This window comes from Bubalus kerabau, chromosome 23, assembly GCF_029407905.1.
Source record: "Bubalus kerabau isolate K-KA32 ecotype Philippines breed swamp buffalo chromosome 23, PCC_UOA_SB_1v2, whole genome shotgun sequence".
Classification (NCBI taxonomy): domain Eukaryota; kingdom Metazoa; phylum Chordata; class Mammalia; order Artiodactyla; family Bovidae; genus Bubalus; species Bubalus kerabau.
Window position 1 is genome coordinate 39820884 of NC_073646.1, and position 13980 is coordinate 39834863.

General features: G+C 59.5%; 1 protein-coding gene and 1 long non-coding RNA gene across 3 annotated transcripts; one reads left to right on the top strand and one right to left on the bottom strand.

Moving 5' to 3' along the window:
* Nucleotides 1-1581: 1581 nt before the first annotated feature.
* On the bottom strand, nucleotides 1582-5486 carry LOC129638115 (uncharacterized). Its single transcript, XR_008707703.1, has 2 exons — nucleotides 2862-5486; nucleotides 1582-2182 (listed from the first exon to the last, which is right to left on the bottom strand). It is a non-coding gene; the product is annotated as an uncharacterized LOC129638115 (long non-coding RNA).
* A 57-nt stretch (nucleotides 5487-5543) lies between these two features.
* Nucleotides 5544-8948, top strand: ACTB (actin beta). 2 transcript variants are annotated; one of them, XM_055562687.1, is made up of 6 exons: nucleotides 5544-5625; nucleotides 6360-6488; nucleotides 6650-6889; nucleotides 7336-7774; nucleotides 7864-8045; nucleotides 8174-8948. In XM_055562687.1, exons 2-6 carry the CDS (start codon nucleotides 6366-6368, stop codon nucleotides 8315-8317), a joined length of 1128 nt encoding a protein of 375 aa, XP_055418662.1. In that variant the 5' UTR covers nucleotides 5544-5625; nucleotides 6360-6365; the 3' UTR covers nucleotides 8318-8948. The 2 variants fall into 2 exon arrangements, with proteins under 2 accessions (XP_055418662.1, XP_055418663.1); XM_055562688.1 differs by lacking the exons at nucleotides 5544-5625; nucleotides 6360-6488 and adding an exon at nucleotides 6987-7027 and having other exon boundaries at nucleotides 6814-6889.
* The last annotated feature ends 5032 nt before the right edge of the window (nucleotides 8949-13980 follow it).

A 13980-nucleotide genomic window follows, 5' to 3' on the forward strand; every position in this document is an offset into this window, starting at 1 on the left:
ACGGCTCAGGGGCTCAGCCCAGATTACTCCCTGGGGGGCCTGGGAAGTGGAGGGAGCAGGGCCTCTGGGCCAGAGGGAGCCCTGCTTGCTGTCCCAGAGGCCAACAGAGGCCACTATGCCAGGAGAAACCCCTTCCCCGCCTGGCCCATCAAACCCAGGTCTGAGATGCGGGCCCGCTGCGGGCTCACACAGAATCAGTCACATCAGATCTGGACCGTGTCCCCACTCAGTGGACAGTGCAGGCCAGGGAGGGGTGGTCCCCCGTATCACAGGAAGCTCGGGTTCCTGACCAGCCCAGACGGCAGCTGAGATTTCTGGCTAAGGAGGGCCTGGTTACCCAGTGGCGTGGCCCAGCCGATCAGGTTTCCACCTGGATGGGCCCCAAGCCCGGAGGAGCCGGCGCCAGCTGAGGAGGGCGCCCCACGCCCCAGCGGTGAGCTGTGCTGCCCACTGGTCACTCTGGGCCTCGGTTTGCCTGCCTGGAACATGGGGAACAGCAACTGTCTGGTGGCTCCCGGATGAACGGGGCCCCTTCGAGACTGGCCCCGGAGTCCTGGGTGCCGGGTCCTTCCGGTGATGGACTCTCCACTCTCACTGGCCTCAGTTTGCTCCTCTGAGAAATGGAGAGATTCCAGTTTGGCCAGCAGGGGTGCAATGAGCTTTCTGTGTGCACCCAGGCGGGGCTCGCCTCTGCTGGCTGCAGGCCCTCGGGGACCCTGCCGGCTGGCCCTGTCTTCCTGGGGACACCAGGGCCAGCCTGTACCCCGAGGTGGGTGAGCCTGTGGCTCGTGAGTCACCCCTGCCCCGCCCGCCCGCACTTTCCCAACGGTTCCTGTCCCCCTTCCCGTTCCCCTTTCACTTCCTCAGGCCCCTCCAGCCTGGGGGGGCATCCCCTCCTACCTCTGCTCCCCCAGCAGAGAACAGGCCACCCAGCCAGGGAGGGGCTGAGCCCCCAACACTGACCATGTCGCTGGGTGCCCGGGACCTGAGCCCCCACGTCAGGTCACTGACTGCCCCTAGTCCCCTGGGGCCAGAAGCTCCCCCCACCCCCAACCTCTTTCCACAGCCCAGGGTCAGGGGTCCCAGGCGCAGGGGGCCCCTGTGGCCTCCTGTCTGCGCCGTTCCCCTGGGCAAGTCTGCCCACACTTTGGGTCCTAAGGCCCAAGGACCCCACTTGGCCCTGAACTTGAAGTTGCTGCTGACCCCACCCTACTTGGTTCCACCTGGTCACCCGGCTTCTCAGGCCGCTGGCCGGAAAACCAGGGGCGCCAGAGCACTGACTTGAGTGACCGGGGGCAGGTCACCAGCTACTCCCGGTGGGCGGACGTGGACCCAGGCCCTCAAAGGCCTACACACCCCCTGGGGTGGGCGCCTGAGACCGGGATGCCCCCAGTCTGCCTGGGACAGCCGTCAGACCCCCTCGGGGGCTCCCCGTCTCACCGCCGCTTCTCAGGGAGGGGGGCAACTAGCCCTCCTGGCAGAAGGGCCGAGGGATCAGCAGGGGCTCAGCTGCGTGTGTGTAGAGGGGGGATGCCCACGGAACCTCATGTCTGTTTCTGAAAAAATTCAACCAAATAAGCCAGGCTGGGAACTTCCCAGGAGGGCGGCTTTTCTCTGGGTGCCCTGGGGGACAGGAAGAGAGAGGGTAGTTTTGAAGGATTTTTTAAAACACTCCCAAGGAGGGTCAGAAGTTCCCGGTTTCTCTGGGGCAGGGATCCCCCTTGAGTAGATGAGCCTCAGGGAGGCGGGGAGGCCCAGGGCGGGCTGAGGCGCTGGAAGCTGCCCGGTACTGGCCCCGGGAGAAACTCTGGCTAGAGGCCTGGCTGGGGTGGGGACCAAGGCCTGGCTGAGGCCCAAGAGCACGAGGTCCGGCCCAGCCCTCCCGCCTCTAGGCTCCCCTTTGGCTGGCTGGGGACCTCCTCAGAGGGCCTTGCCTCTCTGCTTCCGTCTGGGGCACCAGCACTTGCTTTATTTGGGGTGTTGTCTGGGGCTGTTCCTCCCTGGAAACATGCCTGGCTGGTTGGTGCTGGTGTGCGGGATTCAGGAGCGGCATGATCCAGGAGGCCGGGCACCTGCCTGTGCTCGCTCTTGCTGTGGAATCCTCACTGGGTCACTTCCCCTCTCTTGAGCGGGAGAGCTGCTGCTGTTACGCCAGAGGAGGGAGGCAGTCAAGGGAGGCTTCCTGGAGGGGGCAGGCAGGCCAAGGGAAAAGGTTGGGGAGGAGACAAGAGGAACCTCAAGCCCAGTCCCTCCCAGGACCTCAGAAACCCAAGGTCCAGAATCGCTTCTTGAGACCATCCCAGGAGCAGGGGACGGGGCAGGGAAACAGCAGGCTTGGGGGCTCAGGACCCACTGTCCTGTGACCAGGGGCTCTGCCTGCTTTCTCCAGGCCTCGGGAGATAAGCGCTGAGGAGGTGGTTGGGACCCAGGAATTTACACTGTGGAGCAGCCTTTGATCCCCATCCCTAGGGACATTTTTACCCAGGGAGGGGCAGTGAGTGGCCTCCAGGCCCTACACCCAGAGCCCTTCACTCCAGACTCTGGGCCTCAGTAGCCTCATCTGTAGGAACGGCTGTGCTTGCTGGAATATCGCCCCTGGTTCACCAGTTGCCCCTTGTGGGGAACCCATCGCAGGGTCACTGCCCTCCTGGAGCCAACAGTCTGATACAGAAGGTCTCCTCCCCTCTCTCTACCACAGAAAAATGGAGCCTGGGGTCCCCTAGGGCAGGGCGGCAGCGTGGGGGCGGGCTCTGGAGGAAGGTGGGGAGTGGTCCTCTGGTATGGGCTATAAAGGTCCTCTGGCCTGGAGGCCCCTCGGGGAGGGGAACTGCAAGAGGGAAAGAAGAAAAAAAAAAAAGTACCAGAAACGCAAGTGCCGTCGCCATTGGCTGAGCCGCCTAAGGGCCCCGGGGGCTGGGTGCCGGCCTGCCCCAGTGACAGCTCGGAAAACTCCCTGCAAGGGCAAAGTTCCCTCGAGCGGGCAGAGGACCTGCTCACTTCCTCTCCTGCGCGCCTCCTCCCTCTTCCTCCGCTGCTCCACTTCCTCTTTCCCTCCTGCTGCCTCTCTCTCAGCTCCTCCCTGCCCCCCAGGCTGGCGACCCAGCCACCGCCCGCCACCCCCATCTTCCCAGGGTCCTTTCTCAAGGCCGAGGACACCCAGCGGGGGTCACTGATGCACTGAGATTGGAGCCCTGGGCGGGGGGTTCGGTGGGAGGAGATGGGGAGATGGACGTTGGACAGAGACCTGGAAGGACTCGCCTCTGGTCAGCGAGGCTGGCCCTGTGCAGTTGCCTTTGGTGGGACGGAGGTGTATGCTGCAGATCCCAGAGGACTCCCTCAAGGGAGGGGTCTTCTGGGATGGGCCTTGAAGGATGCATAGGAGACCACCAGGCTGCTGCAGACAGAGACGGCCAGGAGTCCTCCAGCCCGCGGTGGGTGGGTGGGGCCCCCTCACTTGAGAAGAGGCGCGATGGCAGCCCAGGCCCTGCATCCCAGGGACCGGCCTCGATCTCCAGCCCACAGAGCTGTCGGAGGCCACCGGAGTCTCCCACGTGTTGCCCCACGGCCTGATTCCAGTCTGTCCGGCACCCCACCAGGCTCAGTGAACAGCTCTCATCAATGGGCAGCAAAGAGGCTTCACCCCACCCTCCCCCCTCCCCGATTCCCACCACAGCTCCTGAATCACAGGGCTGGCAGGTCCCAGGGTAGCTGGCCAAATGCCCGTGACTGAGACACAAGGCCAGGGACAGGGCAATCTGGTCCCTGGAAGGCAGGGAGTGGACGGATTGGAAACATTCACCCAGGCCTGGGGTGGTGCTGGGGGAGCTGTCGAGAGCAGTTCCCTGGGAATGCCAGCCTGCGGCTCTAAGCCCCCAGGGCTCTGCTGCGTGCTGAGAGCTGGTCACTCTTTCTACCTGTTTGTGGCCTCGGCAACCTTCAAAGGCCCTGCTACCGGCCTCCTGCAGTGGGCTGGACCAAGCTGTCTCTTCCCTGGCCAGATTCCACATCCATATATGGACTAATCTTTTGCTGGTTTCAACACATACTCAGTGAGCACCTACTATGTGTAGCAAAGCCCTAGGCAGGCCTGGGGTGCCTGCACACAGACCCCTGGGGACAGGCAGGCCCCCACCCGGACCACCCTCTCCTCTGTGTGAGAATTCAGCGTGTCACCACCTCTGAGAAGCTGCGTGTTCCCCCAGGCTGGGCCAGGTGCCCCTCTGGGATTCTACGGCCTCTTGGGTGCCTCTTTGCCAAACGCTGACCACTGCTGTCCACCCTCTGGGGGGAGGGGGCAAGCTCTCCCTGCTAGACTGGCAGGGCTCAGATTAGGGAACCACCCAGAACACTGCAGAGCACCCAATGTTTGAGGGGAGGCCCAGGGTAGGCGCAGGTGTTCTGGGTCTTGGCTGAGGGCAGCTGGTCTTCAGGGACTGTCACTGCTCCCCCAGCTCCCTCACTCCTCGCTGGCAGGCTGAGTGTCCTTCCCCAGTGCTTGGTGGCCTCCAGATGGTCCAGGGCAATTCAGCTGCACGTGACAGGCAGACGATGGACAATGGGGCCCGGGCCCCAGGGCTGCACTGAATGGCCCTGCCTGCCTGCACCCAGTAGAGCTTGGCAGCTGCCCGGGTTAACGGCCCAGGGTTGGCCTTGGCTGGGTGTGACCAGGCAGTTCTGAGGCAGCCCAGCTCCATAGAAACGGTTCCTCCGTTCTACAGATCCCACCCCTGTCCAGTCCTGCAGCAGGGGAGGCTTGGCCAGCCGCTGGCCCCTGGGTGGGTGGGGGGAGGGCTGCCCTGTCCCTGGGAACCGGGGTCCTGAAGTCCCTGTTAAATGGCCACAAGCCCCCTGAGTCCCCGGTGTCAACACAGCTCTGAGCCCCAGGTCTGAGTAATAATGGCCCTCTTAGCACACTGAGAACACCCACTTAGCAAGCGGAACACCCCCAGAGGCCCTCCTGTAACCCAGGCTTTCTGGACAGTTGAGCTAATGTTGGTAAGGGCGGAGGGCTCTCTGCCCACCCCCCCCACCCCCAATCTGTTCCCTAAGCATGCACCCACAGCGACCAGGGACCCTGGCATCTGTGCCGACCCTTGCCCACCTGGGCGCTCACTGCCCTGGGGCACGCACACCCAGAGGGGCCTGAGGTTGGGGGGGGGTGTCCCGCAGAGACAGAAGCAGGCCGGGTGCGGGCCTGGCCACGCGGGGCCGGACCCGGCGCAACAGCTCGGCGGGGCGGCGGCCCGGGGCTCGCACCCACTGCCCGTGGGGCCGCCCAGCACCCCAGGGCGGCCAACGCCAAAACTCTCCCTCGTCTTCCTCAATCTCGCTCTCGCTCTCTCCCAGTCCATCTCTTTCTTTTTTTTGCAAAAGGAGGGGAGAGGGGGGTAAAAAAAAAAAAAAAAAAATGCTGCACTGTGCGGCGAGGCCGGTGAGTGAGCGGCGCGGGGCCAATCAGAGCCCGCCGTTTCGAAAGTTGCCTTTTATGGCTCGAGCGGCCGCGGCGGCGCCCTATATAACCCGGCGGCGCGAGGCGCAGCCACCGCCGAGACCGCGTCCGCCCCGCTAGCACAGGCCTCTCGCCTTCGCCGCTCCGCCTTCGCCGCCGGTCGACACCGCAACCAGGTAAGAGGCCCCCCGCGCCGGCCGTGCCGCTGCTGCGCCGGGGGCCCGGCGCCTCCTCCGGGCAAGAGGGCCCCCCCGGCTCCCCGGCCCCCGTGGACGGCCGCCGGGCTGCAGAGAGCGGGCTCCTGCGCGCCTCTCGCTCGGGGCTGGAGTTGCGCTCGGGGCGCGCTCCATCGCGGCCGGGAACGGACGCCCTGGATCTCTGTCCGCGAGCGGGCGGCTTTGCTCCTCCCGGGCGATCCCGGGGCGGCGGCGGGGAGGGAGGGTGGGCGCGGCGGCGCAGCCCGGCGGAGTGGGGGCGGGGGAGGCGCTTCTGCGCGTGCGCGTGCGCGCTAGGTTCGGGAAGCGACGGCGGGGCGGCCGGCCGGAAGGGGTGGGGCCGCCGCGGCGCGAGAGCGCCTGCGCGCACTTCCTCCCCGCGCCGCAGGCCGCCTGGCGGGCGTGGCCGCCGCCGCGCGCCGGCCGGGTGGCGCTGGCGGGGCGGGGCTGGCGCCGGGTGGGGAGGGGGCGGAGGCCTGGCTTCCTGCCGCGCGCCGCGGGGGCCGCCTCCAACCCGCGTTTACCTTTTATGGTAATAACGCGGCCGCCCGGCTTCCTTTGTCCCTAATCTGGGCGCGCGCGCGCCGGCGCCCCCTAGCGGCTCGAAGGCGCTCTGCGCCGGAAGTGGGTAGGGCGGGGGCGGCCGCGCCCTACACCCTCCTACATCTCGGTTTACCCCCCGGTTGTCCCCACAGTTCGCCATGGATGATGATATTGCTGCGCTCGTGGTCGACAACGGCTCCGGCATGTGCAAGGCCGGCTTCGCGGGCGACGATGCTCCCCGGGCCGTCTTCCCCTCCATCGTGGGGCGCCCCCGGCACCAGGTATGGCGCCAGCCGGGGGTCTGGCTTGGTGGGTGGGTCCTGAGGTCTTCGGAGCTGGCGGGGAGGAGGGTGAAGGGAGGCCTTTTAGGCTTTCTGGGTGGGTGGTGGGGGTCGGTGGGACTTGGCCGGAGCTGAAGGCGCCTCCTCGCTCCTCTCTGCAGGGCGTAATGGTGGGCATGGGCCAGAAGGACTCGTACGTGGGGGATGAGGCTCAGAGCAAGAGAGGCATCCTGACCCTCAAGTACCCCATTGAGCACGGCATCGTCACCAACTGGGACGACATGGAGAAGATCTGGCACCACACCTTCTACAACGAGCTCCGTGTGGCCCCTGAGGAGCACCCCGTGCTGCTGACCGAGGCCCCCCTGAACCCCAAGGCCAACCGTGAAAAAATGACCCAGGTCAGTGGGCCGCCCGGCCTTGCCTCCGCGCCCCTCCTTTCTTGCCTTTCTTTGCCACGCCCTTTCTCACTTATTCTCTCTTCTGCCATTTCCCTAGGACTTTCTTCTCTGAGCTGAGTCTCCTTTGGAACTCTGCAGGTTCTATTTGCTTTTCCCCAGATGGAATCTTTTCCTGGTGTTTGCCTTTCTGACTAGGTGTTGAAAGCATAAAGTGCTGTGGGTGTAGGTACTAACCCTGGCTCGTGTGACAAAAGCCAACCGAGGTTGCTGCCAGGCAGCCTTGGAGTGTGTATTCAGTAGGTGCACAATACGTTCTGAAGTGAATCCCCATCCTGGGATCCCCAGCACACTTAGCTGTGTTCCTTGCACTCTTCTGCATGTCCCCAGTCTGGCTTGACTGCCCCTTGTGGCGTCCCAAGTATGACGTGGCCCGTGTCTTCCTACAGATCATGTTCGAGACCTTCAACACCCCTGCCATGTACGTGGCCATCCAGGCCGTGCTGTCCCTGTACGCCTCTGGCCGCACCACTGGCATCGTGATGGACTCCGGTGACGGGGTCACCCACACGGTGCCCATCTACGAGGGGTACGCCCTTCCCCATGCCATCCTGCGTCTGGACCTGGCTGGCCGGGACCTGACGGACTACCTCATGAAGATCCTCACGGAGCGTGGCTACAGCTTCACCACCACGGCCGAGCGGGAAATCGTCCGTGACATCAAGGAGAAGCTCTGCTACGTGGCCCTGGACTTCGAGCAGGAGATGGCCACCGCGGCCTCCAGCTCCTCCCTGGAGAAGAGCTACGAGCTTCCTGACGGGCAGGTCATCACCATCGGCAATGAGCGGTTCCGCTGCCCTGAGGCTCTCTTCCAGCCTTCCTTCCTGGGTGAGTGAGAAGGCCCGCCCTGCCCGCCCCACACGAAGGTCACCCTGTGGCCACACTGGAGGCTAAGTCTGCCTTCTCTCTCTCCCCAGGCATGGAATCCTGCGGTATTCACGAAACTACCTTCAATTCCATCATGAAGTGTGATGTCGACATCCGCAAGGACCTCTACGCCAACACAGTGCTGTCCGGCGGGACCACCATGTACCCCGGCATCGCGGACAGGATGCAGAAAGAGATCACTGCCCTGGCACCCAGCACAATGAAGATCAAGGTGAGCGCCCATCCGGAGCCGGACGGTGCAGATGGGCGTGGTGGTTGTCAAGGCGGACCGCCTTGCTCGGGTCCCGTGGGTACCGGGGAGATGACGCCAGGGCCCTCACTGCCCCCTTCTCTCTCCAGATCATCGCGCCCCCTGAGCGCAAGTACTCTGTGTGGATTGGCGGCTCCATCTTGGCCTCGCTGTCCACCTTCCAGCAGATGTGGATCAGCAAGCAGGAGTACGACGAGTCCGGCCCCTCCATCGTCCACCGCAAATGCTTCTAGGCGGACTGTTAGCTGCGTTACACCCTTTTTCTTGACAAAACCTAACTTGCGCAGAAAACGAGATGAGATTGGCATGGCTTTATTTTTTTTTTTGTCTTTTTTGATTTTTTTTTTTTTTTTTTTTGGCGCTTGACTCAGGATTTAAAAACTGGAACGGTGAAGGTGACAGCAGTCGGTTGGATCGAGCATCCCCAAAGTTCTACAATGTGGCCGAGGACTTTGATTGTACATGGGTTTTTTTTTTGTTTTTTTTTTTTTTTTAATAGTCATTCCAAATATTGCGAGATGCATTGTTACAGGAAGTCCTTTGCCTTCCCAAAAGCCACCCTGCTTCTCTCTAAGGAGAAGGGGCCAGTCCTCGCCCGAGTCCACACAGGGGAGGTGATCGCTTTTGTGTAAATTATGTACTCCAAAAAAAATTTTGTTTTTAATCTTCGCCTTAATACTTGTTCTTTTTGTTTGTTTTATTTTGAATGGTCAGCCATCATGGCCCCCTTTTTTTGTCCCTCAACTTGAGATGTATGAAGGCTTTTGGTCCCCTTGGGAGTGGGTTGAGGTGCGGAGGCAGTCAGGGCTTTCCTGTACACTGACTTGAGACCAGTTCAATAAAGTGCACACCTTAAACACACAACTGGTTAGTTGTTGTTGGGGACAAGGGTGGGGCAGTGGGAGACACCTTTCCCTGGGGGTTCTTGGAGGGTCATGGGGGAGGAGTTAAGGATTCTAGCCTCTCATGTTTGAGATAAATTCCATGGCCTGGCCCTAGTATCCCCATTTCGCACTGGTTCTGATATTGAGATGCTTGAATAGTCGGGAGGCCTGAAGTTGGGAGTCTTTATACCCACCTCCTGTGATTGGGTGGGGGGACATTTGTGACTTTCTATCTTGGAATGGGGGCACGGCCTCCAAAAGTCAGAGACTTTCTCCTCACCTTAAGAACCTGAGGCTGAGCCCAAGGGCAACACCTGCCCATTCACCTGGAGTGACCCCCACGGGAGGGGGATCTTTCTATAGGTCCGCAGGGCACCCACCCCAACCTGTGGGTGAGGGGCTGTGGGGTTGGCAGAGATGGCTCTGGGTGCACTTGGCCAAGGTCTGTATCTGTTCTTGGGACTGGAGGGTTCCCAATTTCAAGTGCAGGTTGCCCCAGTTCTCCCAAGACCCTGTGGGGGGGCCACAGCCCGCCTCCCAGCTGATTCCCCACTCCTGGAGGGCGTGGTCTCCCTGGCACCTCAGGTCAGTCTGGGGCTCCTCTCCCATCCTGGCTGGCCTCCCCTCTGCTAGAAGCTGCAATTGACACGGAGGGAAAGGGGTGAAGTTCCCCTATGAGGGATGGGCCCCCCCATCTCTAGAGGGAGTGAGAGGCAACAGAAATCGGCCCCCAAGTCAATCCAGATAGCTAGCCTTGAGGGGCCCCGCCCCTCCATGAACCTGGGGGGGGTCCCTCCAGCACTCCACTAGGAGTTGTGGCCCCTGGGGGCGGAATGACACACCACCTCCCATCTCCGGGAGAAACGGTGCAGACCCTCAGGAATGTACTTTTGCCCAGCATCTTGAGGGGCTGTGGTCAACTTCAGGTCTGGAGGAACAGGAGAAATGTTAGTGCAAGGTGGTTATCTTTGCGCTGGGAAGGGGACTGATTGACCTGATGGCTTCCAAAACCAAACAGGAGCCCACAGTCCTGGGCTCGCTGGGCAGGTTTTCCTGGGTCAGTATATGAAACAGCAGGCGGGTGCAGAGCGTGCCATTCAGAAGGGGTCCTGTTCTCCAGGGCATCGTAGACCGCCTCTTTCACCTGGCCCAGAGGAAGAGCAGGACGCCAAGGACAGAGGCTCAGAAAGCAGGGGCTGAGAAGGGAAGTCCCTCCAGGGTTGGGTCAGTTCTAGTTAATTCTTCTGGTCTAATTCTGGGGTGGTGGTGAGTCCTGGACTCTGGGAACTACAAGTTAAGTTTCCACCTTGGACTGCTTATTCATTCCTCAGTAAGAGTTGGGCGCCTACTGTATGCTGATGCCTTGGACACAGACCCAGCCCTGGAGGAGCTGTCAGTCTGGAAATTCCTCTTACCCGCTCCCCCTTTCCTTTTCTTCCTCCCTCCCTGCCTTTCTTCTTCCAAGCACTGTCTGTGCCCAGAATGGGCTGCAGTGGAGAAGAAACCAGCTGTTTCCTACCCTCATGAGACTTCCCGTTCACTGGGGAAGATAGAATAAATAGGAACTTACCACGCCCAGTGGCAGTGAGAAGAAAAAAGTGCAGAGGCTGAGTGAAGACCACAGGGTCGGTCAGGGAAGATGGGGGCCATTCATCACGTCCATATATCCAAGCTCATCAAAGCTAAAAAAAAAAAAATACAGGTAACCAAAAAAAGCAGCAGTCATCATTTTGCCTTTTCCCAACAACAAATAAAGTAATAAAGGACCATAAATCTGGTTGATGGGGGGTGGGAGTAGCCATGGCTCTTGAGTAGGAGGTTTCTTCAGACGGCTTCCTGTGGGAGGGGTGTGTGAGCTGGCCAGGAGTCACCTGGGGAGGTGGAGTGTGGGCGTGTCCGTCTCAGGCAGTGGCCCTGATTGAGTGAGGACAGACGCCCGGGATGAATGGGAGGGTGCTTGGGGCCACGTGTCTTTTCTACGTGGCCCTGGAAAATCATGTTACTGTCTACATGCCCACCTGAGAAATGAGAACGTCAGTAACAGCAGGAAGGGTGCTTGTGAGCAGGTGCCCCTCAGTCTTTCCCTTTGAAAGGAAACACACGTTTGACCCTGCAGGTGCCGCCCCTTCCCTCCAGGGCCCACTGCTGGGCTGGTCATCCGGGTTAAGCCAGAGGGTGCCGATTGCCTCCCACCTTCCTCCTATACCCATTCTACAGATTAGAAAACTGAGTCTCAGCGAGGCCAGGTACACCGGCTCCAGGTCACCCACCTTATGAGGACACTGGAACTTGACCCTGACATCTGGAAAGCCTGAGAGATCAACAGGCCAGACAAAGCAAGGTTCAGCCCCCCAACAGCTGTCTTCTTGTACAGACCTTGGGCTTCTCCTCTCTGACCCTGGAGTCTCCTCCCTGCTTTCCCAGGTGGCTGGCTCCCCCGTGAGGCCGCTCTGAACACTGGAGCTTCACCTTCTTAAGGAACCGAAACCATCTCTCACCGCCCAGAACGTCCCTCCTCCCAGAAGCACCCTCTGCCTGGAGGGAACTGCACCCCAACAGGTGCCCTGAGGGGAGGGGAGTCTTGGCAAGTTGCAGGGGCTCAGAACCTTAGGTCACTGCCTTCATCCTGATGTGTCTTCCTGGAGCCCAGTGGTGAGGGAGGCTCACATGCCCCTGGTGACATTGTTGGAGGCCAGTCGTCTTCTTTGGGGGGAACTGAGGCCATGAGCTCTAGGGGGCCAGTGGCAGGTGGTTTGAGTCGCCCAAGGGGTTCAGGGACTGGGATCATTCAGAGCCCCTGCTGGTGGTTGATACCTTCATTCACTCCTTCACCTTATTGATCATTCAACTTGTATTTCGAGCACTGACACAGTTCTGGAGGAAGGGGTGTTCAGCAGTGATATCCTGACATTGTCCCTGCCCTCAGAGGGCGTCCAGTCTTGCCCCACTGTCCCCGAGGGGGCCTCAAGCCACAGGTGGCTATTCACATTTAAACAAATTACAATTATGGGCTTACCTGGTGGCTCAGTAGTAAAGAATCCGCCTGCCTGATGCAGGCGATGTGGGTTCAATCCCTGTTCCAGGAAGATCCCCTGGAGAAGGAAATGGCAGTATTGTTACCTGGAGAAGCCCATGGACAGGGAAGCCTGGCGTGCTGCAGTCCATGGGGTGGCAAAGAGTTGGATGTGACTTAGCGACTGAACAAGAACAAACTTACAATCAAGAATTCAGTTTATCAGTGGCACAAGCGACAGTTCCAGTGCCCACTGGGCAGCACAGCTGTGGCACATTCTCCTCCTTACAGAAAGTTCTAGTGGATGGCACTGGCCCCGTGGGAGTACAGATGTGGGCCAAAAACTCATACTGATGGTTCTTTAATTATCCACTGGGGTAAATGCCTTCGAGGAATACTTGGAAGGACAGTGACGGAGGAGAACAGGACTGCTTTCTGAGGAAAGGATGTTGGGAGGACAATGAAAGAGAGTCAGAGTTGGGGTGAAAGCTGCCCAACAGAGGGGGTGGCACAGGCAGAGACGGAGGGAGGGTCTTCAGGAGTGAGAAGGTCAGATGTACATATTTCAAAAATAAGAGACTTTAATTTGTAGAGCAGTTTTGGGTTCACAGGAAAACTGAGCAGAAGCCGTTTCCCATCTGCCCCTGCTTGCATAGCCTCCAGCATCAACACCCCCAGCAGGGCTGCCCCTTTGTCACCACTGATGAACCTGCGCGGACACAGCACGTCACCCATACTTCACATCCAGGTTCGCTCTCGGTGTTTACCTGGTAGGGTTTGCACAGACGTCCGCCAGTACACTCATAGAGTAGTTTCCCGCCCTAAAAGTCCTCTGTGCTTGGCCTGTTCCTCCCTCTTCTGGTCCCCCAACTCCTGGCAATTCCTGATCTTTTTATTGTCTCCATAACTTCTGCCTTTTCCAGAATGTCATGTTGTTGGAATCATACAGTATGTAGCCTTTTCAGATTGGCTTCTTTCACTCAGTAATGTGCTTCTAAGTTTCCTCCATGTCTTTTCACAGCTTAATAGCTCCTTTCGTTCTTTTTTTTTTTTTTCCAGATTTTTTTAAAAAATGTGTATTTTGTTTATTTTTGGCTGCACTGGGTCTGCATTGCAGCACTGGGCTTTCTCTAGTTGCAGACAGCGGGGGCTTCTCTCTAGTTGTAGAGCACAGGCATCTCAGGGTCGTCACTCCTCTGTTGCTGAGCTCTAGGCTCATGGGCTTCAGTAGTTGCGGCTCGAGGGATCTACAGCACAGGCCGAGTAGCTGTGGCATTTGGGCTGAGTTGCTCCGCAGCACGTGGAATCTTCCCAGACCAGGGATCAAATCATGTCCCCTGCATTGGCAGGCAGATTTTTACCCATTGGGCCACAGGGAAATCCCAATAGCTCATTTCTTTTGAGTGTTGAATAATATTCCATGGTTTCGATGGACTGTACTCATTTATCCGTTCACCTACACGTCTTGGTGGATGCTATTTAGGGAAGTGTCACCCAAACCCAGAAAGGCATGTGATAGCACAGGAGCAGTGAGGCGTCAGAGCCGGTCCCTCTCCCCGTCTCCTTAAGGCCCACACTCAGTGATTTCCAGCTCAAGTGTTCCTTGGAATTGGGGATCCCAGGACACATGGAGCGCCTTCCTCACTAGGATGAGTAAGAATTACGATGGTTCCAGCTGGTAAGCACTGAATGGCTCCTCTCTGCTGGACATGTACTTGTATACTACTACTACTACTAAGTCCCTTCAGTCGTGTCCGACTCTGTGCGACTCCATAGACGGCGGCCTGCCAGGCTCTGCCATCCCTGGGATTCTCCAGGCAAGAACACTGGAGTGGGTTGCCATTTCCTTCTCCAATGCATGAAAGTGAAAAGTGAAAGTGAAGTCGCTCAGTCGTGCCCAACTCTTAGCGACTCCATGGACTGCAGCCCACCAGGCACCTTCATCCATAGGATTTTCCAGGCAAGAGTATTGCATTTAATTCATCATTGATTTGATAAT